At 68.0% G+C, this 15,352-nt stretch overlaps 2 protein-coding genes across 5 annotated transcripts; one reads left to right on the plus strand and one right to left on the minus strand.

The window, feature by feature from the left end:
* The first annotated feature begins 610 nt into the window (after positions 1-610).
* LOC101932306 (transmembrane protein 198-like) lies at positions 611-8,121 on the plus strand. Of its 4 annotated transcripts, XM_024111733.3 has the most exons (7): positions 611-769; positions 1,598-1,749; positions 3,286-3,536; positions 4,435-4,644; positions 5,577-6,152; positions 6,707-6,855; positions 7,185-8,121. In XM_024111733.3, the coding sequence occupies exons 4-7, from the start codon at positions 4,455-4,457 to the stop codon at positions 7,311-7,313; spliced, it is 1,044 nt and encodes a 347-aa protein (XP_023967501.1). In that variant the 5' UTR covers positions 611-769; positions 1,598-1,749; positions 3,286-3,536; positions 4,435-4,454; the 3' UTR covers positions 7,314-8,121. The 4 variants fall into 4 exon arrangements, with proteins under 4 accessions (XP_023967501.1, XP_005311123.1, XP_005311124.1 ...); XM_005311066.5 differs by lacking the exon at positions 3,286-3,536; XM_005311067.5 differs by lacking the exon at positions 3,286-3,536 and having other exon boundaries at positions 1,598-1,656.
* A 215-nt stretch (positions 8,122-8,336) lies between these two features.
* MMP19 (matrix metallopeptidase 19) lies at positions 8,337-14,752 on the minus strand. The gene is made up of 9 exons (XM_005311104.4): positions 14,481-14,752; positions 13,414-13,502; positions 13,012-13,142; positions 12,422-12,637; positions 12,004-12,249; positions 11,451-11,564; positions 10,591-10,755; positions 10,310-10,437; positions 8,337-8,802 (listed from the first exon to the last, which is right to left on the minus strand). The coding sequence occupies exons 1-9, from the start codon at positions 14,571-14,573 to the stop codon at positions 8,566-8,568; spliced, it is 1,419 nt and encodes a 472-aa protein (XP_005311161.2). The 5' UTR covers positions 14,574-14,752; the 3' UTR covers positions 8,337-8,565.
* Positions 14,753-15,352: the final 600 nt, after the last annotated feature.

The following is a 15,352-nucleotide window of genomic DNA, read 5'->3' on the forward strand; positions in this document are numbered from 1 at the left end:
GGAGCCAGAGTCCCGGCTTGGCCACGGGGGAAGTGACATGGCTCTGGACGGCCTGGGCTAAGGCCCCGTCCGTGCGACGCTGGCTCAGACCGCGGGGGCCTTTGTCCGGGCGACCGACCTGGAGACCCAGAGCGCTGGAATCGGGGCATCAGCGAGCAGAGCCCAGGGCCGCGCTCGACTCCCTGTACTGCCCCAGGGCCCCGCAGGGTGCTAGGCCTGGCCCAGGGCCGTGGGGCCAGCACCGGGTTAGTGCAAATGGGCCCTGCCCCGAGGCCTTTACAGTCCTGCCCAAGGGGAACCCGGACCAGACTCCAGCCCAGCAGACCCGCCGTGGGGCTGGGAGCCGGGCAGTACCCTAGGGTCCGGCGGGCACCACCCTAGGGTCCGGCGGGCACCCTGGAGCCCTGGGGAGGGGCGCGGGCCCCTGGCCCCACAGCTCGCCCCGTTCCCGGCCAGACCCACCAGCCCTTCTCCGCGGGGAGCTGGAAGGGACCAAACCCGCATCCAGACAGCGGCGGGGGCCGGGGGGGGGCGCCCCAACACTGGCCCCTCCCTGCCGCTCTCCCAGGACCCGGGGGGAGGGGGGGCTCGGCCCCCTGGGCCCCCCGGCCCCGCCCCCAGCCACCCCTGCCCGGCCACGCGGGTTGCGGCGCCCGCGGCTGATGTCAGCCCGCAGCTGGGGCAGGACGGGGCCGGGGCGGAGCGGGCCGGGCCGGGATGCGCCGCTAGCCCCGGAGCGCGGGGCCCTTCCCGGCCAGCCCGGCCGGCGGTGAGTGCTGCGGGGTCGGGCCGGAGCCGCGCGGCGGAGAAGTTTGGGGAGCGGTCGGGTCCGGTCCGGTCCGGTCGGGGGGCCCAGGGAGGGAGGGTCCGGGGGGGAGCGGTCGGTCGGGGGGGGGGGTTGGTTCCCAGCTCGCACCGGGAGGCGGGACCCGGCCCTGGGGCCCCCGCGGGAGCGTTACAGCAAAACAAAGTCTCGAGAGAGGGGGGGGGACGAGAGCCCTCAAACTTTGAAACAAGCCCCGAGAATCGGGAATCCTCCCCCCGGGCCGAGCCCCCCCTCCCCCGTGTCCCCCCCCGGCTCCCGGACCGAGCGCCCCCCACCCCTGCGTCCCCCCCTCCGGCTCCCGGACCGAGCGCCCCCCACCCCTGCGTCCCCGCTAATCCCTGACCGAGCCCCGCAGCCCTGTGCCTCTCCGGTTCCGGGACGGAGCCCCCCAGTCCCTGTGCTCCCCCCAACTCCCGGACCGAGCCCCCCCCCCACTCTTCAGCCTTGGCTCCCCCGCTCCCAGCATTGAGCTGATTTCCCTGGTCCAGTGGCCCCCAGTCCCACTCCGGCCAGGCGCCCCAGCGCAGGGCAGGGGGGGCTGGGGGCTGGCTGGGTTCATGTCCCTGAGGCGCAGATGCAGGACCCCAGAATCCCAGCCCTGCCCTCCCACCCGGGTCTGCCGGTGCCCCGACCCGCAGCCCCCCCCTCTCCCCACTGCTGAATGGTGCAGGGGGGGTCACAGAAGGGGCCCCCTGTGCTGGCATTGTTGGTCTGCTGTGGAATTTCTCCGTCTCCCTCTTGGTTTAATCTCGATTCCATTCAATCCTACAGGCCTTTCTCCGAAGAGCAGTGACCCCCCCTCGCTCACAGGTCCCCCTGGGCTCTGCAGGGTTAGTGCACAAAACCTGAGTCCTCGGCCCGGGACTCCCCGTCCTGCCTCCAGGTCACCAGGGAAAGGAGTTTAGTCTCCTCCGTCCACACTGGTATTTGTGTCTCCTCAACTACCTCATGGTTGGGCCCCTCTGCAGTCAGAGAGAGCAGGGGGCTGCGGGTCGGGAGTGAGGGGCACTGGCAGAGCTGGGGGGCCGGGGGGGCCCAGGGCTGGGCTAGCAGGGGGCTGCGGGTCGGGAGTGAGGGGCACCGGCAGGGTTGGGGGGGGACAGGGCTGGGCTAGCAGGGGCTGCGGGTCGGGAGTGAGGGGCACCGGCAGGGTTGGGGGGGGACAGGGCTGGGCTAGTAGGGGCTGCAGGTTGGGAGTGAGGGGCACGGGGAGAGCTGGGGGTGGGGGGGAGCCCAGGGCAGGGCTAGCAGGGGCTGCGGGTCGGGAGTGAGGGGCACCGGCAGGGTTGGGGGGGGACAGGGCTGGGCTAGCAGGGGCTGCGGGTCGGGAGTGAGGGGCACCGGCAGGGTTGGGGGGGGGGACAGGGCTGGGTTAGCAGGGGCTGCGGGTCGGGAGTGAGGGGCACTGGCAGAGCTGGGGGGCCGGGGGGGCCCAGGGCTGGGCTAGCAGGGGGCTGCGGGTCGGGAGTGAGGGGCACCGGCAGGGTTGGGGGGGGACAGGGCTGGGCTAGCAGGGGCTGCGGGTCGGGAGTGAGGGGCACCGGCAGGGTTGGGGGGGGACAGGGCTGGGCTAGTAGGGGCTGCAGGTTGGGAGTGAGGGGCACGGGGAGAGCTGGGGGTGGGGGGGAGCCCAGGGCAGGGCTAGCAGGGGCTGCGGGTCGGGAGTGAGGGGCACCGGCAGGGTTGGGGGGGGACAGGGCTGGGCTAGCAGGGGCTGCGGGTCGGGAGTGAGGGGCACCGGCAGGGTTGGGGGGGGACAGGCCTGGGCTAGCAGGGGCTGCGGGTCGGGAGTGAGGGGCACCGGCAGAGCTGGGGGGTTAGGGGGAGCCCAGGGCTGGGGGAGCAGGGGGCCGCGGATCGGGAGTGAGGGGCACCGGCAGAGCTGGGGGGGCAGGGCTGGGTTAGCAGGGGCTGTGAGTCGGGAGTGAGGGGCACCGGCAGAGCTGGGGGGTTGGGGGGAGCCCAGGGCTGGGGGAGCAGGGGGCCGCGGATCGGGAGTGAGGGGCACCGGCAGAACTGGGGATTTACCTCTCTTCCTGACCCAGCCTTGCCCCAGGACAGCCAAGGACCTGGCCAGATCCAGCAGCAAGTCCCTGTGGGGTAGTTTAACCCCTTCCCTGCTGTGCCCCGCTGGCCTGGCCTGGGCACGGCTGCAGCAGAGAAGGGCTCTGGGGAACCCTGGGATGTTGGGGCTCAGAGCCCTCCTGCTCCCCACCCAGCTGGGAGGGACTCACCCCTTCCCTCTGGGGTGATGAACGATCCCTGAGCGGAGAGAAGCACAGCCCATCCCCCACCTCAGCTCTGGCCCCCTACCCGGCTACCCCACTGCCAGCTCTGCCGGTGCCCCTCACTCCCAACCCGCACCCCCTGCTCCCCCAGCCCTGGGCGCCCCAGGGAGGGGGTTCATCAGGATTCATGGGGGGGGGCTGGGATCAAATAATCTGGCTCCCTTCATGCAGGGAGCTGCCACTTCCACACCCCCACTCCCCTCCCAGCTGAGGGGCAGCCTGCCCCCTGGACCGGCCCTAGCAGCGCAGCGGCTGCCCCATGTCCCCTGTGTCTCTCCAAACCCCAACTGGCTGAGGGCCCTGCCATTCGGGCACACACCCATGGATGTGGGGAGAGGAGCCCCATTCCATAGAAGGGGAAACTGAGGCACTGAACGGGGAAGGGGCTTGCCTGGGCCTGGCTAGACCAAGCAGAAACCAAGGTGAGGGATTCTCCTAGCACCCCAGCAGGGCAGGCGGGTAATGGGGAGCAGAGACAGGCCCCATGCTACTCAGGCTCTGTCTCCCCAGTTCCCCCATCGGGTTCTCACGGGACGATGCCTGAGACCCTGCCCCTGGGGGGGGAGCGGGAGGCTGCCAGACCCTGGATTTTGCAGGATTCCTTCATTTTGGGGGTGGGTGGGTCTGAAGCAGCAACCCCCCCTCGTTAGGGAGGTGGCACCCCCAGGTGGGGGGGCTGTGTGGGTCATGGACATTAGCTGGGGAGGTGAACCCTTGGTGGAGGGCTTTAGGGCAGGTGGGAGAAAGCTGGGGCGAGTGTCTCTGTATGGAACCGGGGACGGGGGGGGGGCGTCCAGGGAGCCGTGGGGTCTGCAAGGGTGCAGGCGGGAAGCAGTGGGGATGGGCGCAGTACAAGGCCTCGCCCCAGGAGGCAGCACCCAGGGGAGATCGGGGAGCCAACCCAGCTGGGGAGATCCCCCTTGTGCTCCTCTGATCCCCCCCACGCTCCCCCCGAGGAGACGCTGCCAGATGTGTCCGTGTGTCCTGGCTCTGGAGCAGCCGCCAGATGTTGGGGGGGAGGGGCTGGCGTTGTGTGTGTTGATTCCAGCTGTTGGGGGGGAATTAGTCATCTTTTCCAGGCTTGGGTCGTGTGAAGAGATTAGCCTCTCCCGGGTGGGGGGGTGGATCAGACCCCGGGAAGGGGGGGCTCAGGGTAGATTTGGGCCAATGGGGTGGGGGCTAGAGGGAGGAGGTGGGGTGGGCCGGGGAGGAGACCTGTGGGGGGGGTTGACGTGACTGTCTCTGGCTGCGGGGGGAGGGGGGGGAGAAGCTCAGGGGGGGTCACAGATCTCTAGGGCTAACACCGGGCTCCCCCCGCAGGGCCCTGACTCCCGCCCAGCATGGAGCCCGACCTCCTGCCCCTCGTCCTCACGGCCGAGCCCTGGGGCTTTAACCAGCAGGCCACGGAGCTGGGGCCGGGCGCCCCCGGCCAGGACCCCTGCAACCTCGAGCTGGAGCGTCGCTACCAGGCCGTGCCCGCCGCAGTCTGCGCCCTCTGCTGCCTCTTCGGGGTCATCTACAGCTGCTTCGGTGAGCGAGCGGCAGGGCCGCATGCGGGGCTGGAACCCCTGGGCAGTGACTGCTGCGCCCCCCCCCCCAACTTCCACTGCTGCCCCTCACTCCCGACCCGCAGCCCCCCGCTAGCCAGCCCTGCCAGTGCCCCTCACTCCCGACCCGCAGCCCCCCGCTAGCCAGCCCTGCCGGTGCCCCTCACTCCCGACCCGCAGCCCCCCGCTAGCCAGCCCTGCCGGTGCCCCTCACTCCCGACCCGCAGCCCCCCGCTAGCCAGTCCTGCCGGTGCCCCTCACTCCCGACCCGCAGCCCCCCGCTAGCCCAGCCCTGCCGGTGCCCCTCACTCCCGACCCGCAGCCCCCCAGCCCTGCCGGTGCCCCTCACTCCCGACCCGCAGCCCCCCAGCCCTGCCGGTGCCCCTCACTCCCGACCCGCAGCCCCCCGCTAGCCCAGCCCTGCCGGTGCCCCTCACTCCCGACCCGCAGCCCCCCGCTAGCCCAGCCCTGCCGGTGCCCCTCACTCCCGACCCGCAGCCCCCCGCTAGCCCAGCCCTGCCGGTGCCCCTCACTCCCGACCCGCAGCCCCCCGCTAGCCCAGCCCTGCCGGTGCCCCTCACTCCCGACCCGCAGCCCCCCGCTAGCCCAGCCCTGCAGGTGCCCCTCACTCCCGACCCGCAGCCCCCCGCTAGCCCAGCCCTGCCGGTGCCCCTCACTCCCGACCCGCAGCCCCCCGCTAGCCAGTCCTGCCGGTGCCCCTCACTCCCGACCCGCAGCCCCCCGCTAGCCCAGCCCTGCCGGTGCCCCTCACTCCCGACCCGCAGCCCCCCGCTAGCCAGCCCTGCCGGTGCCCCTCACTCCCGACCCGCAGCCCCATCTCTACACACACCCAGAGCCCCTGCCCCACACGCTGGGTCCCGCTAATTTATCTTCTCCCCCGGCCCCACTTCCCAGGTTACCGCTGCTTCAAAGCCATCATGTTCCTGTCGGGGCTTCTCTTCGGCTCCCTGGTCATCTTCCTGCTCTGCTACAAGGAGCGAGTGCTGGAGACGCAGCTGAGCCTGGAAGTGAGCGCGGGCATCGCGCTGGGCATCGGCGCGCTGTGCGGGCTGGTCACCATGCTGGTGCACAGCGTGGGGCTCTTCATGACGGGGCTGCTGCTCGGGCTGCTGCTGGCCACGGCCGCCCTGGTGGCCACGGAGCCGCTCTACCAGCCGCAGAGCCTGTGGGTGCCCGTGGGCAGCCTGCTCGGGCTGGCGCTGCTCTGCGCTCTGCTGGCCCTGCGCTGGCAGAAGCCACTCACCGTGCTGTCCACGGCCGTCTTCGGGGCCGCCGTCATCGTGGGCTGCGTGGACTATTTCGTGGAGCTGCTGGCCCTGCTGGGCCACGTCTACGACCGGCTGCGCCTGGCGCCCTCGCCCCCCCTCTGCTGGCACAGCTGGGCCGTCCTGGCGCTCTGGCCGGCCCTTAGCCTCCTGGGCCTTCTGCTGCAGTGGAAACTGACGGCCGAGGGCTACTCGCACACGGACGGTGAGCGGGGCCGAGGGGGGCAGGGATGGAGCATGAGGGGGGGTCCTGTGGGTGGGGGCTGCAGGGCAGGGGCAGAGCAGTGGTGCTGGGAGACCAAGAGCCAGCCTGGGGGTCGGGTGGGGGGCATAGGGTGGTGACCTCCTTTACCCCTGGCTCTTGTCTCTCTTCCCCCCTGCCCCTCGGCCTGTAAAATCTGGACTGTCTCATTACTGAGTGCTTGGAGCAGGGAGGGGCTGGGAGCCAGGACTCCTGGGTTCTCTCCTCAGCTCCGGGAGGGGAGTGGGGGCTGGTGGGTTAGAGCCCAGGGAGGGTGGGATGGAATCGGGACTCTTGAGTTCTATTCCCAGCCACTCACCCTCTCTTGGGTAATTCCCACACCTGGCCGTGCCTCAGTTTCCCTGCCGCACTGAAGGAGCAAGGCCAGACTGGTCCCGTGCTTTCCACGTCTGGGGCCTGGGGCGGAGCGGAGGGGGGGCTGAGGCAGAGCGGGGGGAGGGGCTGGGGCAGAGCGGGGGGGCCTTGGCGCGGGTGCTCACACTGACTCACTCTCCCAGTGATCATCAGCCGGCGGCAGAAGCGTTTGCAGCTGCTGCGGATCCGGCAGAAGGAGGCCAAAAAACGGCAGAGCCTCCCCCCGCAGGAGGGCAGCTACCGGCGCAAGCCCAACCCCGTCAAGCGCTACGCGGGCGACGTCCTGGCACCGGTGAGTGGGGAGCCCCCTTCTCCCCCTCCCCGGAGCGATCACGGAGCCCTGCGCCTTTGTCAGAGGCTGAATAGCTCCGCTGGGATTCCGTTATACTCGGCTGCCATGCTGCGCCCCAGAGCCAGCTGGGTTTGGGCAGGAGAGAGGCCCAGGCAGTCTGTAAGGGGGTGGGGGGGAAGGAAGGGGGATGCCACATGGCCAGTTTATAGGGTGAATGCTGGGCTCTGCTGCCTAGCCAGGGGTCGGGGTCCTGGCGCTGGGGGATGAAGGGGCAGTGGGGCCCCCCTCAGGGCGCGTCCTGTGTTGACCTGTCCCCTCCGCGCCCCCAGAGCTACATCCAGAGCCTGCGGGATCGCCAGCTGGGCCCCAGCACCGCCGCCCACACCGTCCTCGACCTGGACTACGACTGCGGCTCCACCGTGCCCCTGACCGCCCCTGGGCCCGGCGGGCGCCTCTGACGGGGGCAGGGGCTTCACTACATTCCACTTGTGCCTTAGGGGCGGAGGCGGCAGCGATGGGGGGAGGGTGGGGAGACTGTTTTGCTGGTGACACTTCACCTCCCCTCACCCCCTGGCGCCCCCTCCCCAGCCCAGCAACTGCGCTTCCCAGGTAGGGTGGGCACCTCCTGCCCCTTTAAATATTCAAAGCAGCTGCCTTCCCCTGCCCCTATTGGCCTGTCCAGAGGGGAGGCGGGGCTCCAGGGGATACAGCTGGTTCCATTCGACCTGCTCTCCAGTGTCAGGTTGGGGACCCTGCTCTGGGCCCCCCACAACGTCCAACCGCTCTCGTTCGGACTCCCCCGTTTCCCCCCCCCCCGGCACTGAGCCATCGCTGGGGGGTTCTGCCTTGGGGCCCCGAGTTAAAGCTCTCCCCAGGCCGGGCGAGGCCCGTGGGGGCCCAGACGCTGTGCGGAGGGGCTGGCACGGAGCATTCTGGGAACTCAGCAGCCATAACAGGCCAGGAGCCAGCAGCCGTCCCCGCCCGAGCCCCGTCAGCCAGCCCTGGGGGGCACAGGGCGCTCACAGGCTCAGGGCGAGGGGAGGGCCTGCAAGGGGGGCGTGGGGACCCAGATCCCCTGGCCTGTGAGGACGACAGCCAAGGCCCAGCCGGTCTAACGCTTCTAGCACCACTTCCCTAAGCCGCCGGCTCCAGCAGCCCCCCCATCTCAGCCCTGGCTCCCAAGGGGGCAGGGAGCCGGTCCCCTGTTTATACGCTATGTACTGTACGGGGGGGGGGGGGGCATATTAAACTGCCTTACAGACCGGGTGTGGCCGGGTGGCTCCGTGTGTCTGTCTGCAGGGTCTGCCCCCTTTGGCAGGACCCCAGGGGCGAGCAGCTCAGGGCTGGGGTTCCCAGCTGCAGGGGGTGCTGGATTTCAGGGAGGGAGGGGCGGAAAACAGCCGGGCCCCTGCTCCTCAGCCACCCCTGGGAGGCCCAGCCCCACGCTGCCCTGGCACAGAGCTTGCAGGGTCACCATGATGCACAGGGGATGGGGTTTATTGTGCAGGGAGGGAGCAGCGGCTCCCAGGGGTACAGTGCCCAGGCAAGGCCCCCATCCCTCCCCAGCCCCCCAATCTCCTGTCCCTGTGCTGTTCCTGCCAGCTGCCTGCAGGTGGCGCCTCTGGCCCATTAAACCCCCCTCCCCCCCTTCTCTTCTCCATCCCCTGTGGCCCCGATCCCAGGGCGTCCGGGCCCATCCCGCGGGGGCGCCTAGGCCTCGCAGTGCATCCAGCGCTCGGCCGTGCTCAGCGGGTACCCCTTCTCCACCCGCAGCTGCGCGTTCACCCGCCAGTACTGGCCCCCCTTGAAGAAATAGACCCGGCCGTTCTCCCAGGCCACGGCCGCGTCCAGGTGGGAGGGCACCCCAGTGAACAGCTTGGAGATCTTCCTGGGGTAGCCGCCAAAGTCGCTCCAGGCCAGCTCGTCCCACTGCCAGTAGCCGGTGCCCTGAGCAGGAAGGTGAAGCAGAGGGGGGCTGGCGGCTTGGCTCTCCAGGGCTAGGTCCCCTCCCCCACACCAGGTACCAGCCCCTGGTCCTGCCAGGCAGTGCTGGCTGGTGAGCCGCCTTTGCCCAGCTCCTGGCTTGGAGCCAACAACATGCCAGAAGGATTCTCCCAGAATGCATCTGGCAGGATGCTGCAGGGGGGGTCCCTCAGGGGGGTCCCTCATTTCAGCTTGGAAATGGCTACACAGTTCCAGGGCCCCAGGGGAAGGAGACTGCAAGATGTGAACTACACTTCCCAGAATGCTCTGGGCCCAGGCTCTGGTATATAGCCCGTGAGGAGGGGTGTGGTCCTACAAATAGCGGGGCTGCGTTCATAGAATATCAGGGTTGGAAGGGACCTCAGGGGGTATCTAGTCCAACCCCCTGCTCAAAGCAGGACCAATCCCCAACTAACTCATCCCAGCCAGGGCTTTGTCAAGCCTGACCTTAAACACCTCTAAGGAAGGAGATCCCACCACCTTCCTAGGGAACCCATTCCAGCGCTTCACCACCCTCCTAGTGAAATAGTGTTTCCTAATATCCAACCTAGACCTCCCCCACTGCAACTTGAGACCATTTCTCCTTGTTCTGTCATCTGCCACCACTGAGAACAGTCTAGATCCATCCTCTTTGGAACCCCCCTTCAGGTAGCTGAAAGCAGCTCTCAAATCCCCCCTCATTCTTCTCTTCCGCAGACTAAATAACCCCAGTTCCCTCAGCCTCTCCTCATAAGTCATGTGCCCCAACCCCCTCATCATTTTCATTGCCCTCCGCTGGACTCTCTCCAATTTGGGCACATCCTTCTTGTAGTGTGGGGCCCAAAACTGGACACAGTACTCCAGATGAGGCCTCACCAATGCTGAATAGAGGGGAATGATCACATCCCTCGATCTGCTGGCAATGCCCCTACTTATACAGCCCACAATGCCGTTAGCCTTCTTGGCAACAAGGGCACACTGTTGACTCATATCCAGCTTCTCGTCCACTGTAATCCCCAGGTCCTTTTCTACAGAACTGCTGCCTAGCCATTCGGTCCCTCGTCTGTAGCGGTTTGTGGGATTCTTCCGTCCTAAGTGCAGGACTCTGCACTGGTCCTTGGCGTTGCCAAGTGAGTGGTTACGCCTGCCCTTTGCCAGCATCCTCCTGTCCTGGGATCAACCCGCCCTCAGGACAGAGGCAGCTGGGCACAAGGCGAAAGGCAGGACCCAAAGATCCCTGCCCCAAGGGGCTGGCAGGACGAGGGGGCGGGGCTGGCAGGACGAGGGGGCGGGGCTGGCAGGACGAGGGGGCGGGGCTGGGAATTCCCGCCCCAGCCGCCTCCGTTTGCTGGGTCCTAAAGCCGGAGTGGGCAGGAGCTGCTTGGGCTGCGGGGGGCCTGGCTCAGGGCCGAGAGGGGAGGCCGGGGCTGGAGGGGGCACCCCGGCCGGGTACCTTCAGAGAGATCAGCAGGACCCGGGGCCCGTCGCTTACCTTGAAGAGGAAGATCTTCTTGTTCCCCGGCCAGTAGAAGGCGGCGTCGATCTTGGCCGGGACCCGGGTCAGGGCCTTGGGGTAGCCGGGGTCCAGCTGGAAGCCTCGGTACCTCCAGACCTTGTCACCTGCGGCAGAAGCAAGGGGTGTGTGTGTCTGCGATGCAGAACGGTGCCCAAAGCTAGGCCCACAAGGAGCTCCCCCCCACCTACTGTGCCCCTTCCCCCACTCGTTCTAACACCCCCATCTCCTCTCTGACATCCCCGGCAAGGCTCACCCACCTTTGAAGAAGTAGGTCCTGCCGGTGCGTGGGGAGTGCACGGCCGCGTCCAGCCGCCCCGGGAGCCCCTTCCACAGGGCCGGGATCTCCTTCAGGGGGCCGGTCCCGAAATCCGTCACGGTCCAGACGTAGTCCCCCCTGAAGGCGTAGGTCTGCTCATACGGGCCTGGGAGGCAGAGGGGAGCAAAAGGTTAATGCCCAGTGGGCGGCCCCCAACCTCACAGATGTGGGGCGCTGGGGGGAAGTGCCTGAGCTCGGGGCCAGGCTCATGGGGGGGGGGAGCAGCGCAGCCTGGAGCGATGACCCGCTTGTCTTTGTACAGAGACGGGTCACCATGTAAATCGCCCCCAAAACCTATTTCCTCCCTTGGCCTGGGGCCCCTCAGGCACGTCGGGGCCCAGCCCAGGCCCTGCTGCTAACGGGGGCTGGGCCGCACTGGTTTGCGCACGTTTTAGCTCCCGGGACTGGGCTGGCAAATGCTTGCTCCACTGGCGCGGGGTTTACACAGGATCTGGTCTGAGCCCACGGTGAACGGCCGTTAATTCAGCGGGGGTTAGCGAAGGGGGCGCGGGCTGATTTTTAGGTGGGTGCTACCTGGCCAAAGAGTCATAAACCCACTCGTCCTGCTCACCCCCCGGCTCCATTTCAGCTCAGGCTGTCTGCAGCCACTGGCCTGGTTCCGATGCCCATTGGCTCCATTATTTTATATTAACGCCCTCCCTGGGCCGTTCGCAGCCCTTCCCGAACGCCCAGCATCATCTCCGTCCCCGGGCACCAACCCCGGAGAATCCAGGGGGCTTTGGTCCCTCCTCTTTCCCGGACCGTTGGGAGTTCCCCCACGAAAGAGCCCCGCCGGCTCACCGAACATCAGGGCGTCCAAGCCGTCGGTGCAGGGGTCGGGCACCTTGGTGGGCGGCAGGCTGGAGGTGGGCGGCAGGAGGGTCCCGGACGGCATCACTGGTGGAGTCTTTTTGCCTGAAAGTAACACCAGACAGTGGTTATTCTGGCCCGTTACAGGCCAGCCGGGGGCTGGAGGGGCTCCTGGAGGGCACGAGGGGGAAGGGGAGCTGGACCCAGACAGACACATGGGGCAGGAGGTGGGGCCTGGCAGGCAGAGCATGGCAAGGAGAAGTGGGGTCCCCCCGTGGAACGCCAGAGGGGTGTGGGAATACCAGGCCCAGCAGGACTCGGGGTGGGGGACAAAGCCAGTGGGATACTGTGGGAGGAGAAGGACCCAGGGCAGGGGAGATTTTCATAGACTATCAGGGTTGGAAGGGACCTCAGGAGGTATCTAGTCCAACCTCCTGCTCAAAGCAGGACCAATCCCCAAATGGCCCCCTCAAGGATTGAACTCCCAACCCTGGGTTTAGCAGGCCAACGCTCAAACCCCTGAGCTAGCCCTGGCGTCCCTCACCGTACAGGGCCCGGATGCCGTCGATGTCATCGAAGTGCAGGCGGAAGTGGGGCCGGTAGCCGCTGTAGACGGGGGCCATGAGGGCTGTGGGGTAGCGGGAGTGGCCCAGGCCCAGGGCGTGCCCGATCTCGTGGGCCGCAATGATGCGCAGGTTGACGCCACGGTACGTCCCCTCCGTCCACAGCTCGTCCTCGTCGAAGTGCACCGTGCCCTCCTCGGGGACATCGGCGTGAGCCAGCACCTTCCCTGTGCCCAGAGACACCATGAGGGCGGCTCCCCCATCCCGACTGAGCCCCCCGCCCCACTCCCTACCGCACACTGGGGGCAGCACGGCCTGCCAGCGAGAGCGCCCCTTCCTGGAACCAGGCGGCCGCTCACCCCAACCCTGCCCTCCTTGCGCCCGGGCGGCTCCGCGTACCAGGTCCGTCGAAGGGGCGGGAGCAGGTCCAGGAGGTGGCGCCGTGGAACGAGATGCGGATGTCAGCCGTGCCGTGCCGCACCTCCCGGAAGGTCAGCGGGGCCACGTCGCTCCAGTACGCGAAGGCGGCCTGGATGGCCTCGCGGGTAGCGCTGGTCCCCATGTCGGGTGTGTAGTGGTAGATCCGGTAGGTCAGGTTCTTCCTGCGCCAGCGGCCTGGGGGGCAGAGGGAGGAGAGCGGCTTTGCCAGCGGGGAAGGGGTGGGGCCCCCAACCCCCTTCCGAGGCCACAGGGAACGCTGGGACCCGGCTTCCACCCCTCGGTGCCCAGCAGCAGGAGAGGGCCAGCCCTGCCCTGCCCTGCCCTGGCATTCGGGGTCGAAGGGACACCCTGATGCTGGCTCCATCACCCTCCCCTCCACCTCTGGGCTTAGCCCCATAATGCCGACCTGACCCCCGCCCATCCCTAGCTCCGTAACCTCGACCCTAACGCCAGCCGTAACCCCGAGCCTGCCAGGCGGCCCAGCACTCAGCTCCCCCCACCCCCATTGGCTGCACTGGGGTCCGTCCGTCCGTCCGCCTGCCCCTCACCCAGCAGCAGGTACTTGAGGGTTTTCTGGTTGAAGGGGTCCTCGACCCCGCAGCGCGGCTGCCTCATCTGCTCCAGGGTGGCATCATCGAGGAGGCCGGTGGCGGGCAGCTCGGAGGCCAGCTGGAAAGACCTGGACGCGGGGAGCACAAATGGCAGGTTCAGCTGGGGCCTCGACGCTCGAGGGATGGGGCCTCGAAGAGACCGGCTCCCCCATGGCGCAGGCTGGGGGGTGCCAGGGACATCGGGTACGGCCCAGCACGCCCAGGGGACAGCGTGGCTCTGGTCACGCACACGCCCCGCTGGGACTCCGACCACCAGCCACGCCCGGCTCCGGCCCCAGTTGTGCCCACGTGCCCCAGCCCGCCCCTGGCCCCTGCTAGGGCGCTTGGCACCCGCGTTACCTCATGGCCTCGGTGAGCTCGGCCTCGGTGAACTCGTCCGTCAGCCTCTCCAGTGGCTTCTGCAAATACCCGAACTGCAGCAGGTAACGCTGGGGGGAGGGGGGGAAGGGACATGGATCAGCGGGACACATCCGGCCCCCAGGGACCTGGGCATCGCTGCGCGGGTGGGAAACGGGGCCCTGGCCAGAGGGGTGCGGCGCCACCTCCGGGTTCTGGGCCCGGCAAGAGATGAGCTGCGTGATCTCATGCCTGGGCACTTAGAGGCTGGCATTTCCCATAATGCTTTGAGGAGCTCAAAACGCTGTACCTTTAATGAAGGTTCACAGCCCCGCAGGGTGTGTGTGTGGGATCATTGTCTCCATTATACAGATGGGGAAACTGAGGCGGGGGGGAAGAGACTTGCCTCAGGTCAATGCCAGAGCCGGGGACAGAACCCTGCAGTCCTGGTTCCCAGTCCCCCTTGCTCTAACCACTAGACCCCACTCCCACTCCCCTCCCAGAGCCAGGGATAGAACCCAGGCGTCCTGGCCAAGGCCTGGGTGGCCCGCCCAGCTGGGTGAACAAGCGGACAGGAAATTCCCACGGCCTACTTGGCGCGTCAGCGGGGGGCCTGGCCATGCGGTGACACTGTCCTGTCCCAGCCGGGGAGGAACCGTGGTGTCCAGCCTGGGGTCGCCACCATGTCCCGTTGGCCCAGCCACGCTGCAAGGCCCTGGCACGTGGGTGGGCTCTGCACTGGTAGGTGGCCCCATCCCCAGCACAGATTGAAACAAGTCCCGGGGCTGTCGTGGGAACGCTGGCAGGGCTGGGCTGGGCTGGGGGAGCCCCGGAGGATTGTCAGATCAGGGTCGGTGAGAGCTCCCCATCCCCCAGCACTGGATAACAGGGGGCCGCGGGGCAGGAGTGAGGGGCACCGGCAGAGCTGGGCGGGATCCCAGGAATGGGATGGGGATTGGGGGGCACCGGCACCATTCCGCACCATCCCCCGTCCCCCCAGCACCATCCCGGCTGGGCCCCGGAGCCGGCGCTCCCTCTGGGGCACGAGAACACCCCCGGTCCCGACTCACCACAGCTTCCTGCTCCTCCGAGGGGTCGCGGGCAGCGGTGCTGGCAAAGAGGGCGAGGGCACAGACCTTGCAGAGCAGCTCCAGCCCAATCATCCTCAGCAGAGCCTCCAGCAGCAGCGGCCAATGGCGGTTTCTAAGGGGGGCACTAGACACTCCTCTGAGCCCTTGGAAACCGTCTTTCTGGGCCTGGTCCCTCGTCCCCTTCTGCCCGCCGGGTTCCCAGCGGCCCTTCGCTCCTCTCCAGCCCTCCCGCCCCTTTCCCAAGTTTATAAACCTTGAACAGCCCGGATGACTCATTTCAAACTAAACCATGTTGCAACCGCAGGCCAGAGCCCCCCCCCAGGGGGGGGGGGGAGACAGACAGTTAACCCCTTCCCGAGCGGGCTGCATGACGGACCGACCCAGTACAGGGCCCGCTGGACCAGGTGCTGCACAGACACAGAGCACGGGGCAGTCTCTGCCCTGCGCGGTTTGGGCACCAGAATAGGACACAGGACTCGTGGGTTCTAAACCTGGGACAACCACAGCCCCGCCCCCAGGCCTCAGTTTCCCCTCACGTCCTCTCCCTGTGAGATGCTGCCCAAGCCCGGCCCAGGTTACTCCTCTGGGATGCTCTCAAGTGTCCCCCGGGCCTGACCCTGGGAGCAAAACAGTTCAACAAGCCTGTGGAATTGACCCTTTGCCCCCAGCCCGGACAGCCCCCGCGCCGCCAGGATCTCTCCAGCCCACTGGGGTCAGCTGCTGGGGGTCTGCAACGTGCCCCTAGGAACCAGCTGGGACCCATCCCCCAGGGCCCCAGTGGGTGTAAAGCTGGTGAAGTCAGTGGGGCACCGGTCGGTCGCGCCGGCTGGGCTCTGGCCCCATTGACGCCC

This window comes from Chrysemys picta, chromosome 22, assembly GCF_011386835.1.
Source record: "Chrysemys picta bellii isolate R12L10 chromosome 22, ASM1138683v2, whole genome shotgun sequence".
Classification (NCBI taxonomy): Eukaryota; Metazoa; Chordata; order Testudines; family Emydidae; genus Chrysemys; species Chrysemys picta.